This window comes from Pyricularia grisea (genome assembly GCF_004355905.1).
Source record: "Pyricularia grisea strain NI907 chromosome Unknown Pyricularia_grisea_NI907_Scaffold_2, whole genome shotgun sequence".
Lineage (NCBI taxonomy): Eukaryota > Fungi > Ascomycota > Sordariomycetes > Magnaporthales > Pyriculariaceae > Pyricularia > Pyricularia grisea.
Genome location: NW_022156717.1, coordinates 2539454 through 2554216, shown reverse-complemented (window position 1 = coordinate 2554216; position 14763 = coordinate 2539454). Strand labels below are relative to the sequence as shown.

Below are 14763 nucleotides of genomic sequence, written 5' to 3'. Positions count from 1 at the left end.
CCTTGTGCGTCTGAACCTCATTTGGGCAATGTGTAACGATGATAGTGTAGGTGAAGTCGGGTACCTACCTTAGGTACCTACCTAGATAAGGTAGGTAGTTAGGTATTCGGGTAAGATAGAAAGCTTACCTCGTTTCTTCGTACCTTCTTTTCCACACCCAAAATGCATTGCCTGCCTACCTTATCCACACGATACTACTTGCTCATCACATCGATTGCCTACCTCCTACCTACCTAGGTACCTACCTACCCCCCTCAGTTATCTGATTTACTTATGCCGAGCCGACTGGTTTTCCATGAGGCCGTAAGATCTGCAGGTCGGTTCACAATTTCACACCCAACTTATAACAAAAGTGGCCATTTTCGGGTTGATCTGGTCAGCTTCAAAAGGTCATGTGCGCTTTTACGAGAATTCGAGGATGCCCAACTCGACCGCGTTCTCGATGTAAAGGTCGTATCCCACCTATCCGACATATCAACTTTCTCCCAAACAATGGTTCTTTTTCTCGTAATTCGAGCATGTTATCGGTCAGATTCGGAAGAAACTCCACGTAAAAAAGGATCAACTTTGTCTGCTCCAGCGAATAAGACCTCGAGGCGAACTGCCAGAGACGGCTACCCGCAGCAGACAACCACACCTACCCTCGCCAACAATCTTTGTGTCAATGCACCCTCCGATCCTGAGTATCGTTTTGCATGGGCTTTGACTCTATCAAGTACCTAGCGGCATATCCTTTCCGCAAAAAGCGGGGGCAGCTGGCATGTCAAATTCATCATCACCCTAGGGCTGTCATATGTGAGTGTCTCCCTAATCTAACTTCAAGGTACGTATGTATATTCCAGGAACGCTGGTAGGCCCATTTTACCCTGGCTAGCCGGTTGGCTCTTGACTTGTTTTCTGACCGGTTCCTGCGTTGCAGTTCATCATCTAGTCCTGCGTGTTCGGAGAGATAATCAAGGAAATTGTGGTCTATGTCCCGCAAAGCGGTCTGCCTCCTTGAGTTCGATCGGGATGGGCGCACTGCCGCTGGTAGGCCCGACTGAACTGGGAGGCAGAATGCACCTCTTTGTGATCGGCCTGTGGCTTTTCTCCCTCGACCAGTGCTCAAATTACACTCAAGTTGTTCAACCCACCCTAGGTCGGAGGTTCCTCCGAGCACCTATGGTTGACACGGTGCCGTTTGGGCTACGGCAATGAGTGACACCAGTTCACGTCTTCGGGTCGTCCTGTGCGAGGCTTCTATCTAGCTCGAGGTCAGTTTTCATTGCTTCTTCAAACAGGATCATGCGCGGATGATTTCCCGAAGTCTTGGATAGGGAACATTTTGTGGCGCTTTTCATTACGATTCTGCCGCACCCCGGCTACTGAACGAATACCACACCTTCCACCCCATGCATTATTTGTATGGCACGCAGCTGCAGGCTTCTTTCTTCGGCCCCGCCGCGTGCGGTAGAACATGGAAGCAATCTCTCTTGGCGCATCGCTTTCTTCTAGCAGAAGCGCTAAAAGGCCGATGTGGGGTTGCCGCCGGCAATGACATACGCAACTAATAGGCACCAACGACAGCTCGGGTGACTTTGGCGCACTAGCCGGCCCCTTGTCCTGCTATTCTGGATGATGCTCAAACGAATAAGGGCTGATGTGCCAGCAAACTCACCCCAGAATCTCGGGATGGATGGGTGGTCTATAGCTATACCGTATTATGAACAGGTTGGTTGAACATACCACCGCTGTGACAAGATGCCTCCACTTGGTGGTGACATGGTCCACGTCTCCATCCAAGACGGGCTGCAACTTGGCTCCTGTCGTTGCACATATACCCGGATCGGTCAGATAGCAGGAAACTTAGGCGCCAAACAAATTGTTCACATCCGAGCAGAAGCGGTGAGAGAGAAACTGGCTGTCCTCCCCTACCTCATCTTGGCTGATGGCTGATCCGATACCTCCGTCCCTCCGTCATCAAGGCTCACAATCTCTCCGTAGCTTGCTCACCGGTGTTAGGGCCAGGTCGACCAATCAGTCCATATGGTCTAACAATGTTTTGTCGGGGTGTGTAAATGAGAAAACTTGGATTCCGACTATATAAGAGAAGGAACGAGCCTAGTCCAGCCACATCCTCCTTCTACCCGCCAGGCGTTAGGTAGTTATCCTGGACGACTTGAAGTCCTGTCAATTTGTTATCCATATATTGTCCGCACACCACGCTACCAGCAAGTCCATCTACTCTAAACCCATACCTGAGAAATCTTTCTTCCTAATAAACGCAGTATTTGTGTTCCAATCTTCACACTCTGATATAAAAACCTGCTTGAGCAACAAGAAAGATGGCCTCGAGTAATCAAGAGCGCCAGCGCCAGCAAGAGCAACAACAACAACACCAGCAGGCGCAGCAGCAGCAGCAGCAGCAGCAGCAGGAACCCATCTCATGGCCGCAGCCAGAGTGTTGCGGTCACTTTGCCGATGCCTATGGAAACTTTTCAGTGCCATATAGCTGTAGTAATGAGGACTGCACCATGAGGGGGTACGGTAGAAGTCGTTTCTTTTTTTTTTTTTTTTTTTTTTTTTTGCAATGTCCCATCTATCGGCAGGAATTTCAATCATGCCATATGCTCACACTACTGTCCCATATATAGTATCCAGTCAGGAAGCCCATTCATCTGTCCAGACTGCAACAACACGAAGCTTGTCTGGGAATACTGCGGGTGCCCCCCTGCAGTCACAGTTGAAGACCAGAACTACGGACTTGCCAACGAGGAACAAACTGCAGGGGCCACCTCCAACGCGGGCAAGTCAGGCGAAGCGAGCGGCAGAAGACGCAGAGTCGCCCGACGGGGTGGGGAGAGACGCAGCGTCGACAGGCAGTAACGGACGTCGAAATACAACCCCAGCAGAACGCTAGCACCAAACCCAATATGCGATTTATTCACTTACATACACTCCTCGGATATTACGCAATGCGCCCTTTTTTCCCCCAACGACGTACAAACTTCTTTTCAAAGTTCTCACTCGATATGTCGCGTTGATAGTATTGCTTTGTTTTCTGCTTTGTTTTGAGAGATATCCCATAGAGTTAGTTGAAGGTACGCACATGATGTAGGTTTTTTTTGTACTTGTTGAGGCCGGTTTCTCATGGGACAGTCTTGATGTTTTATTTCGATATTACTCTTTATGACCTGATGATTCCTGTGCTTTTATTAACGACCGTTTACTTTTTTTCATATACCATATCCGTTGCTTGATAGTTTTTTATTTTTATTTTTATTTATTTACATTTACTTAGAAACAAGGATCATTCAGTATGTGCACTGCTCTCAAAATGGTGCAGTTCCATACTACATGATGCATGTCTTGGTACTATGTTCGATTTAGCGACTCTGAAACCAGAAAATGTAGATATGCCCAACCTAGAAGTTGACCAGACATGATTTTACACGGTCTAGGTGTTGATGCCTTGCAAGACATAATGGACTGTGTAACCTGTGGGTATTATACGGAGCAAAAATCGGTGCATAGGAAAGGCATGGATTTTTCTCTTTACCCCCTCTGTTCATCAAGAATTCCACAATCTAAATCCTAGCAAAGCACGCGGGCAACCATATATCTTCACCGCCGAGCCCTAACTATCTGTTCTAGATGAAAGTGGCTTGATCACGCACCCTGTCATGCTCCCATATCCCGAAATAAAGACGAAAAAAAAAGAAAACGCCACCGATTCTCCTGCATTGCATTAGGCGGCCCCTCCCTTTAAACCCCCCATTTGTTTCTCTGTTCGTTGCCGAACGGGGGAAAATTACAAAAGTCCCGTCACCCGATGGACCGCTGCGGTCCTACCACTTCCTAATGGGTGTGATGGGATTTTGAGAGGATTATCTTCCGGCTCCTGCACATGAGTTGGAGGAGGGGGGAAACAAACAGCATATGCACATCAGGCAAGACGGGCTTTAATACACACACACACACACACACACACATATATCGGCTTGCCGGTTTCGCTCTACAGCGGTTCCTTTTTTTCTCCCTGCACGGTGTTTGTACGTCGTTACCTCCTCGTGCCATGTGATCAGAGACAAGCGGGAAACATGAGCGCGGTTGACTGCACCCGATCGTGTGTATCACCAGCGACGACTGGGGGGGGGGGGGGGGTTTCTTTCTTTCATACTTATTAAACTTCTTAATATTTGATACTTCCTGTTGAGGTGGTACCAAAATTAGAAAGTCAGTAGACTGCAAACGATGTAATGGCTGTTGTTCGTGTGATATCACTCAGCTGGCCCTTATCCAGCTCGCATGTCTTTTTCTTCTCTCTTTATCTTCCTTGTCGCCGTCGCACTTGATTATTAGATTACGAGAGGGGCCAGAGACCTGTAAACGGTTGGTCGATCTCTTCCTTCCAAGAAGCGCGAAAAAAAAAGGCTACGTCTGCTGGGCGAGGCGGTGTATCTTCTATGTACCTCGGTGTGCCTGGCTAGCTCGTTGTGTGGGTTCCGGTTTAGCGAACGCCACAAGAGGAAACTCGTGAAACCACCATCGTCATGTCCGAAAGGCTACTACTATGTCTATGGTCAGTGGACGGCATGCAGGTCATATGGTTGCCCCCGGTGGACTGCACGTGTTGTTGTGCTATTTTCGAGACCCCTCCTCTTCTGATTCTATGGACGTCAAAGTTATAGGGGATACTTGGGGAGTGGGGTGAAGAAGGCTCTCCATCAGCTGATATTCAGGAACCACTTGCCTGTAGAGAGGCATATGTCATGTTCTGGGTCCAAATTGGACCTCAGTAGTAGTGAGATTGAGTTGCGCTCATGCGATGATGATATGGCGAGTCTGCGCAGATCTTGTACAAATCTAGTCGATCCCCTCTAATTTCTGTATGAGTAACAACATGTACAACTTCCTGTATTTTCCCTCCTCCAGGAAGCAAGTAGAATGCCTGACTTTCTGCATCCAAGATAGACAAGCTTCACAATCACTCATCATCATCTGATGAGTGACTTGTGCCATTTACTGCTACTTTTTCCTTCACAACCTTGGGAACTTCAAAAACAAAGGCGCCATTCTGCCCACCCTTGATTCGTTTCCATCGTCCAAGGCGATGCTCCTTTCCAACCGCGGCGACAATGCAGATGCCGTCCTTGCCGCGGTCTCCTCGTTCAAAGACCGATATGTCGTTTACGATGCCTTTTATGAACTTGCTGTGACTGCTGTTGTCGTTCGTTGCAGTGTTGCCTCCCTTCGTAATGGCCTTTGCCTTGCTTTTTTCCTTGTCGAAAGCACTTGTGTCTTGGCTTGGATCTAGGGGTTGTCCTAGTACGCCGGCAGCTTCAAGTTTCTTCTTGTCGTCGCTTAACCTCCAGATCCGCACGCAACCATCCCAGCTGCCACTCAAGATGAGGTCCGAGTATGGAATTGTGCGTAATGCAGTGATCCAGCGCGGTTGCGGTGGTGGTATAACTTCGGGGTCCGGCGATTTATCCGCTGAGGCAGCCTCCAGGGGCAATGGAGGTTCAAGGCCGTGAGCTAGCGGAAGGACAAACACAGGTCTTTTCTTTTGCAAACTCCACAACGAGATAGAACCGTTGTCGCTACCAGTAACAAATAGCTCATCATCTAGCATGGCAATTCGGTCCACGTTGCCCTCATGAGCGAGCGACTTCGGATCTACACCCTCCGGGCAGTTGTTCTTCTTGTTCAGTGTAGTCCCGCCGCCACCGCGAAACACGAGCTGTGATTCCTCAACGACCTTCCACAATCGTGCAGTACGGTCTCGTGCACCTGCCGAGACGCAACGCTCTTGAGCCAGGGCGTCAATATCAACCACATGATCCTGGTGACCGAACAGCGTCTCAATGTACGCAAGGTTGTCAATGTTCCACACCTTGACCGTCCTGTCTCGCGAACCGGAGTAGAGTTGGTTTGTCCCCCTTTGAAAGGCCAAACACGTCACGGCGTCTCGATGATGCGTTAGGGCGCGGACTGGTTTAAGTGTCTCCGCGTCGTGGACAACTATCCGCTTGTCTGCGCCAGCTGTCACCACCCATTTGCCGTCTTGAGACGCCGCTACAGCTAGTATCGCTCCCGTGTGTCCGTGATAACTCTTATCACTGGCTTTCCTGCTATCACCCCGAAGGCTGGCAACTTTCTCCGGTCGTCGTTTCGGTGGTGCGTTGGGCTTCTTAGACTTCTTTTTGGTCGTCTGCGGCCACTGGTATTGGGGAAGATCCTGGAGCTTCCATTTGCTCAAGAACATGTCTTTTGTGACTAGGTATGCGTAAGGAGGGCAAGTGGCCACGCCAGTGACGTTCTCAGGGTTCCACCGGAACCCAGTCTGGTATGTTTTCGGGTAGTCGAGCTCGCGAGCCACATGTCGGTATACCTTCCCCTTTGACTCCGCAACGTCCTCCTTGAGCCGCTCGGCGATGATGTCCCTATCGATCTCCTCGGCATCGAATGCATATTCATCCTCTGCAGCGACTTCCTGCCTCACGTTTTCGAGATACCGCTCGGCAAGCCTCAGGCGACGCTCGGCGGCAGTCTCGCCTTCGCGCTCTGAATCGTCGTCCGAGCCGGAACCAGCCTCTACATCATCTGGATCCTGGCCCTGGTCATTGTCGGAATCGGAGTCGCTACCTGATATCGATTCGTCACGTTCAACCCTTTTGTTGGCCGGAGCTGCGGAGCTAGCCTTGTCTCTTGATTTGGACGCTTGAGCTTTCGACGGCCTGGAACCGCTTGTTGCAAGTCGCTTTTTGGGGTTTTCGGGAGCTGCAGTACGTTTCCGCTTTTGAACACCGGGAACAGTAAAGAAAGAGGACATTTTGCTGTTGAGAGACCTTCAATGGGTGGAGGTGGTAATACTACCTCGTCTGCATATTTGGAGATTTTTTTTTTTCTACCTTCTCTTCCCAGAGGCGGTCCAGCGCATGTCGCTCGAGAAATTTTTGGCGGGGAGTACGGTCAAAAAAAGTTACTGAAATCATTGGTGGGGCATTGAGTTAATCCCATTGGCTGTAAGTTACATGGATAGCCTGATCGGATCATTTGCTTGAGCTAGCCCCACCAAGGTTGTTCCGGCAGGCGGTAGCGGAGGTGCGCGTCAACGGTTGGTTTGTGCTTGGAGGGACTGTCAACGATGCTAAGCTGGGGACGCTGGCCCCATCACGGAGCTTCCACGAGCAGACGAGTAAACCAGCCAGCAACAACTCAGCTCCGCAATCAGCACACGCAAACATCCCAACCTCTCATCACAGCCTCGCAGAATACTGTCAAGATGTAAGTCTGTCGGACGATAAGTTTGTGCATTTTTACAGTTATTAACAAGCTTCTAGGGAGGTTCTTTTGGGGATCACGGGCAAGGACTTCACCTTGATCGCAGCATCCAAGGCTGCGATGCGGGGAGCCACCGTTCTCAAGGCATCTGACGACAAGACGAGGCCACTAAACAAGCACACCATGATTGCGTTCTCAGGCGAGCCTGGAGACACCAGTATGATTTTCATGCCACCTCCTACACGCAGAGAATCCAGTCAGATTGCACTACTAACCGCAGCGTATACCATTGTCACCAGTCCAGTTTGCGGAGTACATCATGGCAAACGCGAAGCTCTATTCGATGCGTAACGAGACCGATCTTTCACCGTCTGCATTGGCGCATTACGTCCGTGGCGAGCTTGCCTCGAGCTTGAGGTCGCGGAAGCCATACACAGTCAACCTCCTCCTGGGCGGTGTCGACCCCATCACACACAAGCCGAGCCTCTACTGGCTGGACTACCTTGCGGCTCTGGCGCCGGTCCCATATGCTGCGCATGGATATGCTCAGTAAGATTCCCCATTTCCATAAAAGACTGTATGCAGGCTTGTGACTCGAGATATTTTGTGTCTGACCACACTCCGTTCGTTTTCAACAACAGGTATTACTGCCTCTCCATCCTCGACAAACATCACCATCCCGATATCACCCTGCACCAGGGCATCAAGATCCTGACGATGTGCACCGACGAGCTGAAGAGGAGATTACCTATCGACTTCAAAGGAATGGTGGTGAAGGCGGTAACAAAGGATGGAATCCGAGACATCGAATTTGATGATGACAAGATTGTCAAGAGTGCTTGAAGCTGTTTGTCGGAGCCAATGCCCGGCACCTTCTTCACGTCATTTTCGCGGACTGCAGGCGCTTTGTACTATTAGAATCGGCGTAGACTGGACTGGGTTTTAACGGCGACAGAAAATCAATGACAATCATGATGAAACCAGTACGCCCAGGTATGATACTACCGAGTGGTTGGTTGCCCAACAGTGGAAATGCAAATGAATAATAGAGGAGCCAAAGGTGGTGATTTAGTAGGATGGCACAACTCAAATGGCTGGGGCAGGGCAGAGATTCCGCTGTTAACATCATAGATGTGCAAGACATGGCCTCGATCGTAATAAAAGAGGTTGTCTACCTAACTAGAACTACTATGCTTAATGAGAGTGGAGGGAGACAGTTCACGACAAGAGTCGCGTTTGATCTCTGTGGAATAAAGTGTATATTTGACTGTGTCAGATACGTATGCAGAAACTACCTAGGTACCTAGGTACCTTACTTATCAAACATCACAGGCTGACTAGGGTAATAACGAGCAGTCTTCATGTGGTGGTTACAAAGGCTATTGGCGTAATTCCAACACCCTGGCAAAGTACGGGAAAAAAATATATAGATTTGCTGGAGCGCATACGAGTTTGGTTTGAAAAAGAAGTTCTAGACTGTGCCAGCTTGCTGGAACTACCCATCTAACTTTCCAACCTTCGTACGTTCGTCTGCCTACATGCGATCGAGCACTTCCGTATGGTAGCATTGGAGAACATTCGCCCGAGGTTCCATGACTCAAAAACATCAGACTCTTTATCGTCCTCGCCGCAAAACAAAAGATGATGACATGGATTGATGCAACACCTTTTTTTTCATACTTTACCATCATTCAGGGACAAGTGTTGGTAATGGACTTTGGTTGGTGGCATCCTCCTCCTCATCAGATAATAACGGTTGGTCGGCTACGGGTTTGCCACTGAGATGTCATGGTGGGCCTGTTGACCTACCAAGCCTACATACCTTGATACTTACATGAAAACCAGATGTCTACTACAGAGTAGGCAGCGACTTGGTCTAGGCGGCATATTAGGCTTGGCGTGTGGACATTACTTAAGTAATTATTCGTTTGGAGACCAAATATGCGAGCCCTTGTTCTTTGGATTGCTTTGGAGATACAAGACAGTTTGTCGGTAGGCCGACAAGGTTGAGAGTACCCGTATTGTTGAACTAGCCTACTTACCTAGTCTAGGTAGGTTTAAGCTTGATATTGCTTGTCCGCGCCTGACTTTAGAGATTGGGTTATTGCATCCCCGCCGCCTCTCCACACGAACAAAGTCGCAATACAACAGACACCAACCCCCCTGATCGTCAACAATAGTCGGTCGGGATTGTCTGCGCACGTCCTGGCCTCATGAGGTTGAGAGACCCACTTGAACGACTGGCATAGTGCAAATTTGATTTGGGGCTTCGGGAATGGCTGCCCGAACCTTGCTGATGTGTTGTCTGTGAGTACCGTATGTAGGTACTGTACTCACCTTGGTATATGTTTCCTTTCTCTCCCCCCCTCCCAGGCAAATCAGGCACTGTAGACAGACAGCCAGCTAATCTTGCATTTGCTTTCCCGGTGAGTGGATGGATATGCACGTGGATAGGATGTCATGCAAAAGTAATAAGTCAGAAGAAAGTAACCTGGTCTATGCCAGAATAAACGCCATGTTCGTATGAAACCTTTAACGAGAAGCCAAGTTTGACCTCGCAATGATCTCGACTCGCGCGCCAGCATGTTCGGAGAACCAGGAAAGCAAAATGTTTCCATTTAAAAAATTCGAGCGAAATTTCGGTTGAGCGAACCGGTAGGGTGACACAAATGACTTTAATCTGCCAGTAGATGGCACCCTCACCGTGCCAAACATTGATGTGATAAAAGTCAATGACTGCTTGGAGACAGACAATGTGTCAACATAACACTGGGCGCTACTGTATAGGGCTGACTTACTTGCATCAGTGCCAGTCGGAGTACTCCGAAAGAACGGAAGGCGGCAAAGGGTCTCCCAAACTAGATTAATTTAATTAGTATGAGAAATAGGCACGTCGAGATGCTAAAGATAATAATAGCAAGCAAGCAAAACCCCCCCCCCCCCCCCCAAAAAAAAAACCAGATCACACATGGACAGGCAAGGTAGCAAAAGCAAAGGTAAGATGGATGCGGGCGATCATGGTACCATGTCACCGTATCTTAGGGCGTGATCTTCTCGTTAATAAAGTTCTCTCTTCCCAATTAGGCGGTACTTTACCCATGTAAAAAAAGTGGGAAAAGGGCTTGGAAATAGCTTTTTCGACCGGGCTACCCGGGATAACCAGGGGTTATAGGTTTTGGCCGTAAAAACCCCTTTTTTTACATACCCCTCGGTTATATACGTTTTATATTATAACGTAATTTTTTTATTACGGCTTTTGTAACTTTTCGTTGGCAATAATTTTAAACCTTTAAATTAAACCGTTTTAACGATATTTAATTTTTTTGCCAGTTTATTTATATGGGTGTAAAAAACGCCCAATAGGGAAAAACGCCCGTTCTGAAGGAGGTTACGAGGTAGCTTTAAGGTTTTAAGGTTGGAGATTATTTGTAGGGATAATTGAACCGTAGAATGGCAGATAACCGTCTGTTAGCGGATAGTAGAAATTTGTATTGTTTTTATAGTTAATTGCACAATTGATTGTAAGATCGTTGTTATGTTCGTTGTTATGTAGAGTATTAGAATTGGATACGTGTACCGATTCCATGGCATAATCTCTTCGATCCGGATTGCCGGAAGTGCGGGGTAGAACCACGTGACCGGTTCTGCCACGCAGGGCTGGCTGGAACCGTTCACCTGGATCACTTATTGCACTTATTGCACTTATAAGAAAATGCGACAATACTGGGAATCGAACTCATGCACTTTATATTATTGTTATATTTATTATATGAATTATACCACTAAGCTATATTACTTATTTGTCTTATTTGCTTTATTGTAAAAAAGACGTAATATTTAAAGCTTTGTGCGTGCATGCGTTTTATTTATTTATTTTGTTTATTTATTTATTTTGGGTACAGGGTAGCCTTATAAAATCGGCTCCTGTTAACACCCGTTACCGCCGTTTTTATAAATTAGCCCGTCCAATAAACGAACCGCGATACCGTCGTTCCGCTGGTTTGTTAATCGAATTAACGAATTTTTTGGATAATTTGTAAAATATTTTAACGAAAGTTTTTTTAAACCCAAATAAAGCAAAACGACGGTATTTAAATTAATTGTTAAAAAAACGTTAAAAACGTAAGGAAAATATATAAATATAATTTTTACGAAAATCCAAACCAAATACGATAACGAAAAAAAACGATATTTGGTTTGGAAATTATAAATTAGCCGTTCCGGCGTTATTTATAATAAATAAAACCGCGTTAAAATTAATCCCAATAACGAAACGTAAATCGAATTTAACCGTTATATTACGCCTTTGGCCGTAAAATAAATATTTAACGGAAAATTTTTTGGATTTCTAACCGAAATATATTATATTTGGGCGAAAAATTGGGCTAAAAATATTTGGTTTAAAAAACTTCCGGTCGTTTTAACCGCGGTTTTTAAACGGTATAATTATTATTTCGAAAATAAATTTAAAAATTATTTTAACGGTAATTTAACGGGAAAAAACGAAAACGGTAATAAAATCGAATCGACCGTAAATGGAAATAATTTTATCGATTTATTTTTATTTAACGGTTAATTTACGTAACGAAAAATTCCAATAGTAAAATTAAAAAGGGAAATAAATCCCGATATTATTTTTTTACCAAATTTAGGTAAAAATTTGGCTATAATCGAATTTAATTGCCATCGAAAAAAAAAAGGTTTTCGCCGGTACCCGAATAACGCGTTAACGATTTTATAAAAAATCTAATAAACGTTAAAAACGTTAATAATATAATAAAACGATTATATAATCCAATAAAATTTGAAAGATAAAATGTTGGGTAAAATAATGGTTTTATACGCGTTACCAAAGGACGAACGGCCGGTAGGGAATTTATTAACGGTATTATATTTATTAAATTAATAAAATTATTTTTCGGTTTGGAAAACGCTTTTCAATCACGAAAAAAAAGCGTATATAATATTCGTACTGGGCCGCAATTAAATTGAAAATTATTATAAAATGGAAATAATATTACGATTGTAAAATCGATTTTAATAAACTTTATTATATTTAATAAACGGTAAATATATCGATAAATTAAAAACCTGGCAAAATTCCAAAATTTAATCGTTTTTTGTTATTAATTTTAATAACGTTGGAATTACTTTTAATATCGCCTTTTTTTTTACCATTATTTTCGTTTTTAAATTAATTTGTTTCCGGCCCAAATTTTCCTACATATTCGTTATTACGGCGATTAGGTATTTCGCCTACGTTTACGCCGGTATATTTTCGATATTATACCGTTATATAATGGACGGTTAACCAGCGAATTTTTTAAAATAAACGCGGCATTAATAATCGCTTTGTACGTATACGCGTTTACCTAAAAATATCGCGATTTTCGGTTAATAGTAAAAGGGGTTTTACCCGTAAATCTTTTTACAAATTTTATAGGGCTATAACCGTATATATAATCGTTTTTTGGTATATAAACGTATATTTAAAAGCATTATTTTTAATAATTTTCCACGTTCGTTTTAAAAAATTAAACGTCTATTTAACCATTATACGAATTCGGACATACCGCAAATTATACAATTTTTTAATCGTTCGAATCGGCTTATCGGCCTTTTTCCAATCCTGCAAATAATACCGTACGTTCGGAAACGGTATTATAATACCGGTAATAAATCCGAAACCGGCATTTGCAAAAAAATATTTCCTTTTTAATATTAATAATCCAAAAAAAAACGTTTTACCTAATAAATTTGCGTCGTTTATAAATCTTTTAATTTTTGGTAATATTTATATAAACGATAAATTAAACCGTATTACCGTAAACACGTTTTAGGTAATATTTTTTTTACGGTTATACTATTTTTTAACAACGGCCGATCCTAATCTAATTTAAGCCGAAATATACGTTCCGTCGATTACATTTATTACCCCGTTTAACGCGTTTAAATTAAGGTTAAATTCGATATTCGGATCGAATTAATTCGAAAGCGGCATTTTTATTATAATTACGTAATATTATCATATACCAATTAATACGTAATAAAACGCGCAATATACGGCCAATTACGTATATAATAAAAAAAAAGCTGTTTGGCGTTGGAAAATACCCGTAATTATTATATATAAAAAAATAACGAATTTTTACCTCGTATTTTGGTATCGAAAACTACGTAGGTAATTATAATTTATTAACCAAGTATAAAATTTTATAAATTTATTTTGGGTAAATTTAAACAGTTTTTAAAATCGTTTGGACGACCTTTTTAACAATTAATTAATAAAAATTAACGATTTTATTAACCCGTATATATAGATAATAAACCGCCCAAACGTTAAATTTACGATAATTTCGTCGATTTTTAATAAATTTATATTAACGGGTTTATCGTTTTGGGTTACGGTTATATAATGGCAAAATACCACGCAGGTGGTTTAAATAATTTGTTGGGTTAAAAATATGGCTATATAATAATATATATAAAAAAAGGGCTTTTTTAATACCAAAAAAATATATTACGAACGTAATTCCGGCTTTATTTAATTAACGTTTTTATTAATAATAATAACAGTTATTTTTAACCTATTACCATTACAAATACGGCCCTTTTTTTTTATTTAAATTACTATAAAAATACGTAATTTAAATTACGTATTTTTGTAATAATCCAAATAGGAAATTTACGCGTTATATAACGGTTTTTGCTAATTTTCGAAAAAAATATATAATGTTATTGCAAGGGAACCCGGCCTATGGCCTTTGGGTTTTATTAGCGCCGGATTTACGGCGTAAAGGAGGGTGAAACCCATTTTTCCTGCTTCTTTTGGCAAGATTAACAAGAAAAATTCGTTGTTATGGACGAGAAGATCACACCCTTAATGGACGGGGGGAATAAGCAACCGAGGGTCGCCGTCTTACCTTGTCTGATCTTCCTCTGACAATGCTGGATCTTGGACTTTGTTCGTCAAGGCTTTTAAACGTGGTAATTAGAAGGCTTCGCCGGCCCGGAGAACTCCATGCATGGTTTCGAAGGTTCTTGCTTCCAAGGTACCTTAGTCTGGTATTCTAACTTGTTGCAGAGAAAGGAACTGCAGCGGCAAACGGCATACTAGAACCTACAACGTGCAGAAAAGGAACCAGAATTGACAGTGCCTCGATCAAATTGCCACCTGCCCACAGTAAGCAAGGAAGGCAAACAACACGCACACACACACACACACACACACACACACACACCAGGTGTGGATTTCTACCTAACAGGAGACAAATTCTTCTCGGCTACACAAATCTGGGTATCTCACTGCTTTTGCGCTAACGGGTCATATCTTGTTCAAATTTGGCAGATAGTAAAAGAAATGTTGAAGAAGATTAGGTAGTTTGCATAAACATTTCCTCCTGTGATGTGCTTCTATTTTTTGTATGAATTTCTTCTCGTCATGACGACAAAGATTTTTCTTAGGGATGAGGAGTGTTTTGCTTTGTAGACCTCTTT

At 43.9% G+C, this 14763-nt stretch overlaps 6 protein-coding genes across 6 annotated transcripts; 4 read left to right on the top strand and 2 right to left on the bottom strand.

The window, feature by feature from the left end:
• Nucleotides 1-504: 504 nt before the first annotated feature.
• On the top strand, nt 505-1047 carry PgNI_03330 (uncharacterized protein; the record flags this gene model as incomplete). The annotated part of the gene is made up of 2 exons (XM_031123385.1): nt 505-795; nt 920-1047. Coding segments are annotated over exons 1-2 (228 nt in total), but the record flags the coding sequence as incomplete, so codon positions are not given.
• Nucleotides 1048-1820: 773 nt separating this feature from the next.
• On the top strand, nt 1821-2201 carry PgNI_03329 (uncharacterized protein; the record flags this gene model as incomplete). The annotated part of the gene is made up of 2 exons (XM_031123384.1): nt 1821-1884; nt 1965-2201. Coding segments are annotated over 2 exons (186 nt in total), but the record flags the coding sequence as incomplete, so codon positions are not given.
• Nucleotides 2202-2324: 123 nt separating this feature from the next.
• On the top strand, nt 2325-2865 carry PgNI_03328 (uncharacterized protein; the record flags this gene model as incomplete). The annotated part of the gene is made up of 2 exons (XM_031123383.1): nt 2325-2521; nt 2634-2865. The coding sequence occupies 2 exons, from the start codon at nt 2325-2327 to the stop codon at nt 2863-2865; spliced, it is 429 nt and encodes a 142-aa protein (XP_030985246.1).
• A 2101-nt stretch (nt 2866-4966) lies between these two features.
• PgNI_03327 (uncharacterized protein) lies at nt 4967-6814 on the bottom strand (the record flags this gene model as incomplete). Its single annotated transcript, XM_031123382.1, has 1 exon — nt 4967-6814. The coding sequence occupies one exon, from the start codon at nt 6812-6814 to the stop codon at nt 4967-4969; it is 1848 nt and encodes a 615-aa protein (XP_030985247.1).
• A 315-nt stretch (nt 6815-7129) lies between these two features.
• Nucleotides 7130-8628, top strand: PgNI_03326 (uncharacterized protein; the record flags this gene model as incomplete). The annotated part of the gene is made up of 4 exons (XM_031123381.1): nt 7130-7269; nt 7326-7483; nt 7566-7815; nt 7908-8628. The coding sequence occupies 4 exons, from the start codon at nt 7130-7132 to the stop codon at nt 8107-8109; spliced, it is 750 nt and encodes a 249-aa protein (XP_030985227.1). The 3' UTR covers nt 8110-8628.
• A 695-nt stretch (nt 8629-9323) lies between these two features.
• On the bottom strand, nt 9324-9599 carry PgNI_03325 (uncharacterized protein; the record flags this gene model as incomplete). The annotated part of the gene is made up of 1 exon (XM_031123380.1): nt 9324-9599. A coding segment is annotated over one exon (276 nt), but the record flags the coding sequence as incomplete, so codon positions are not given.
• Between the last annotated feature and the right edge of the window lie 5164 nt (nt 9600-14763).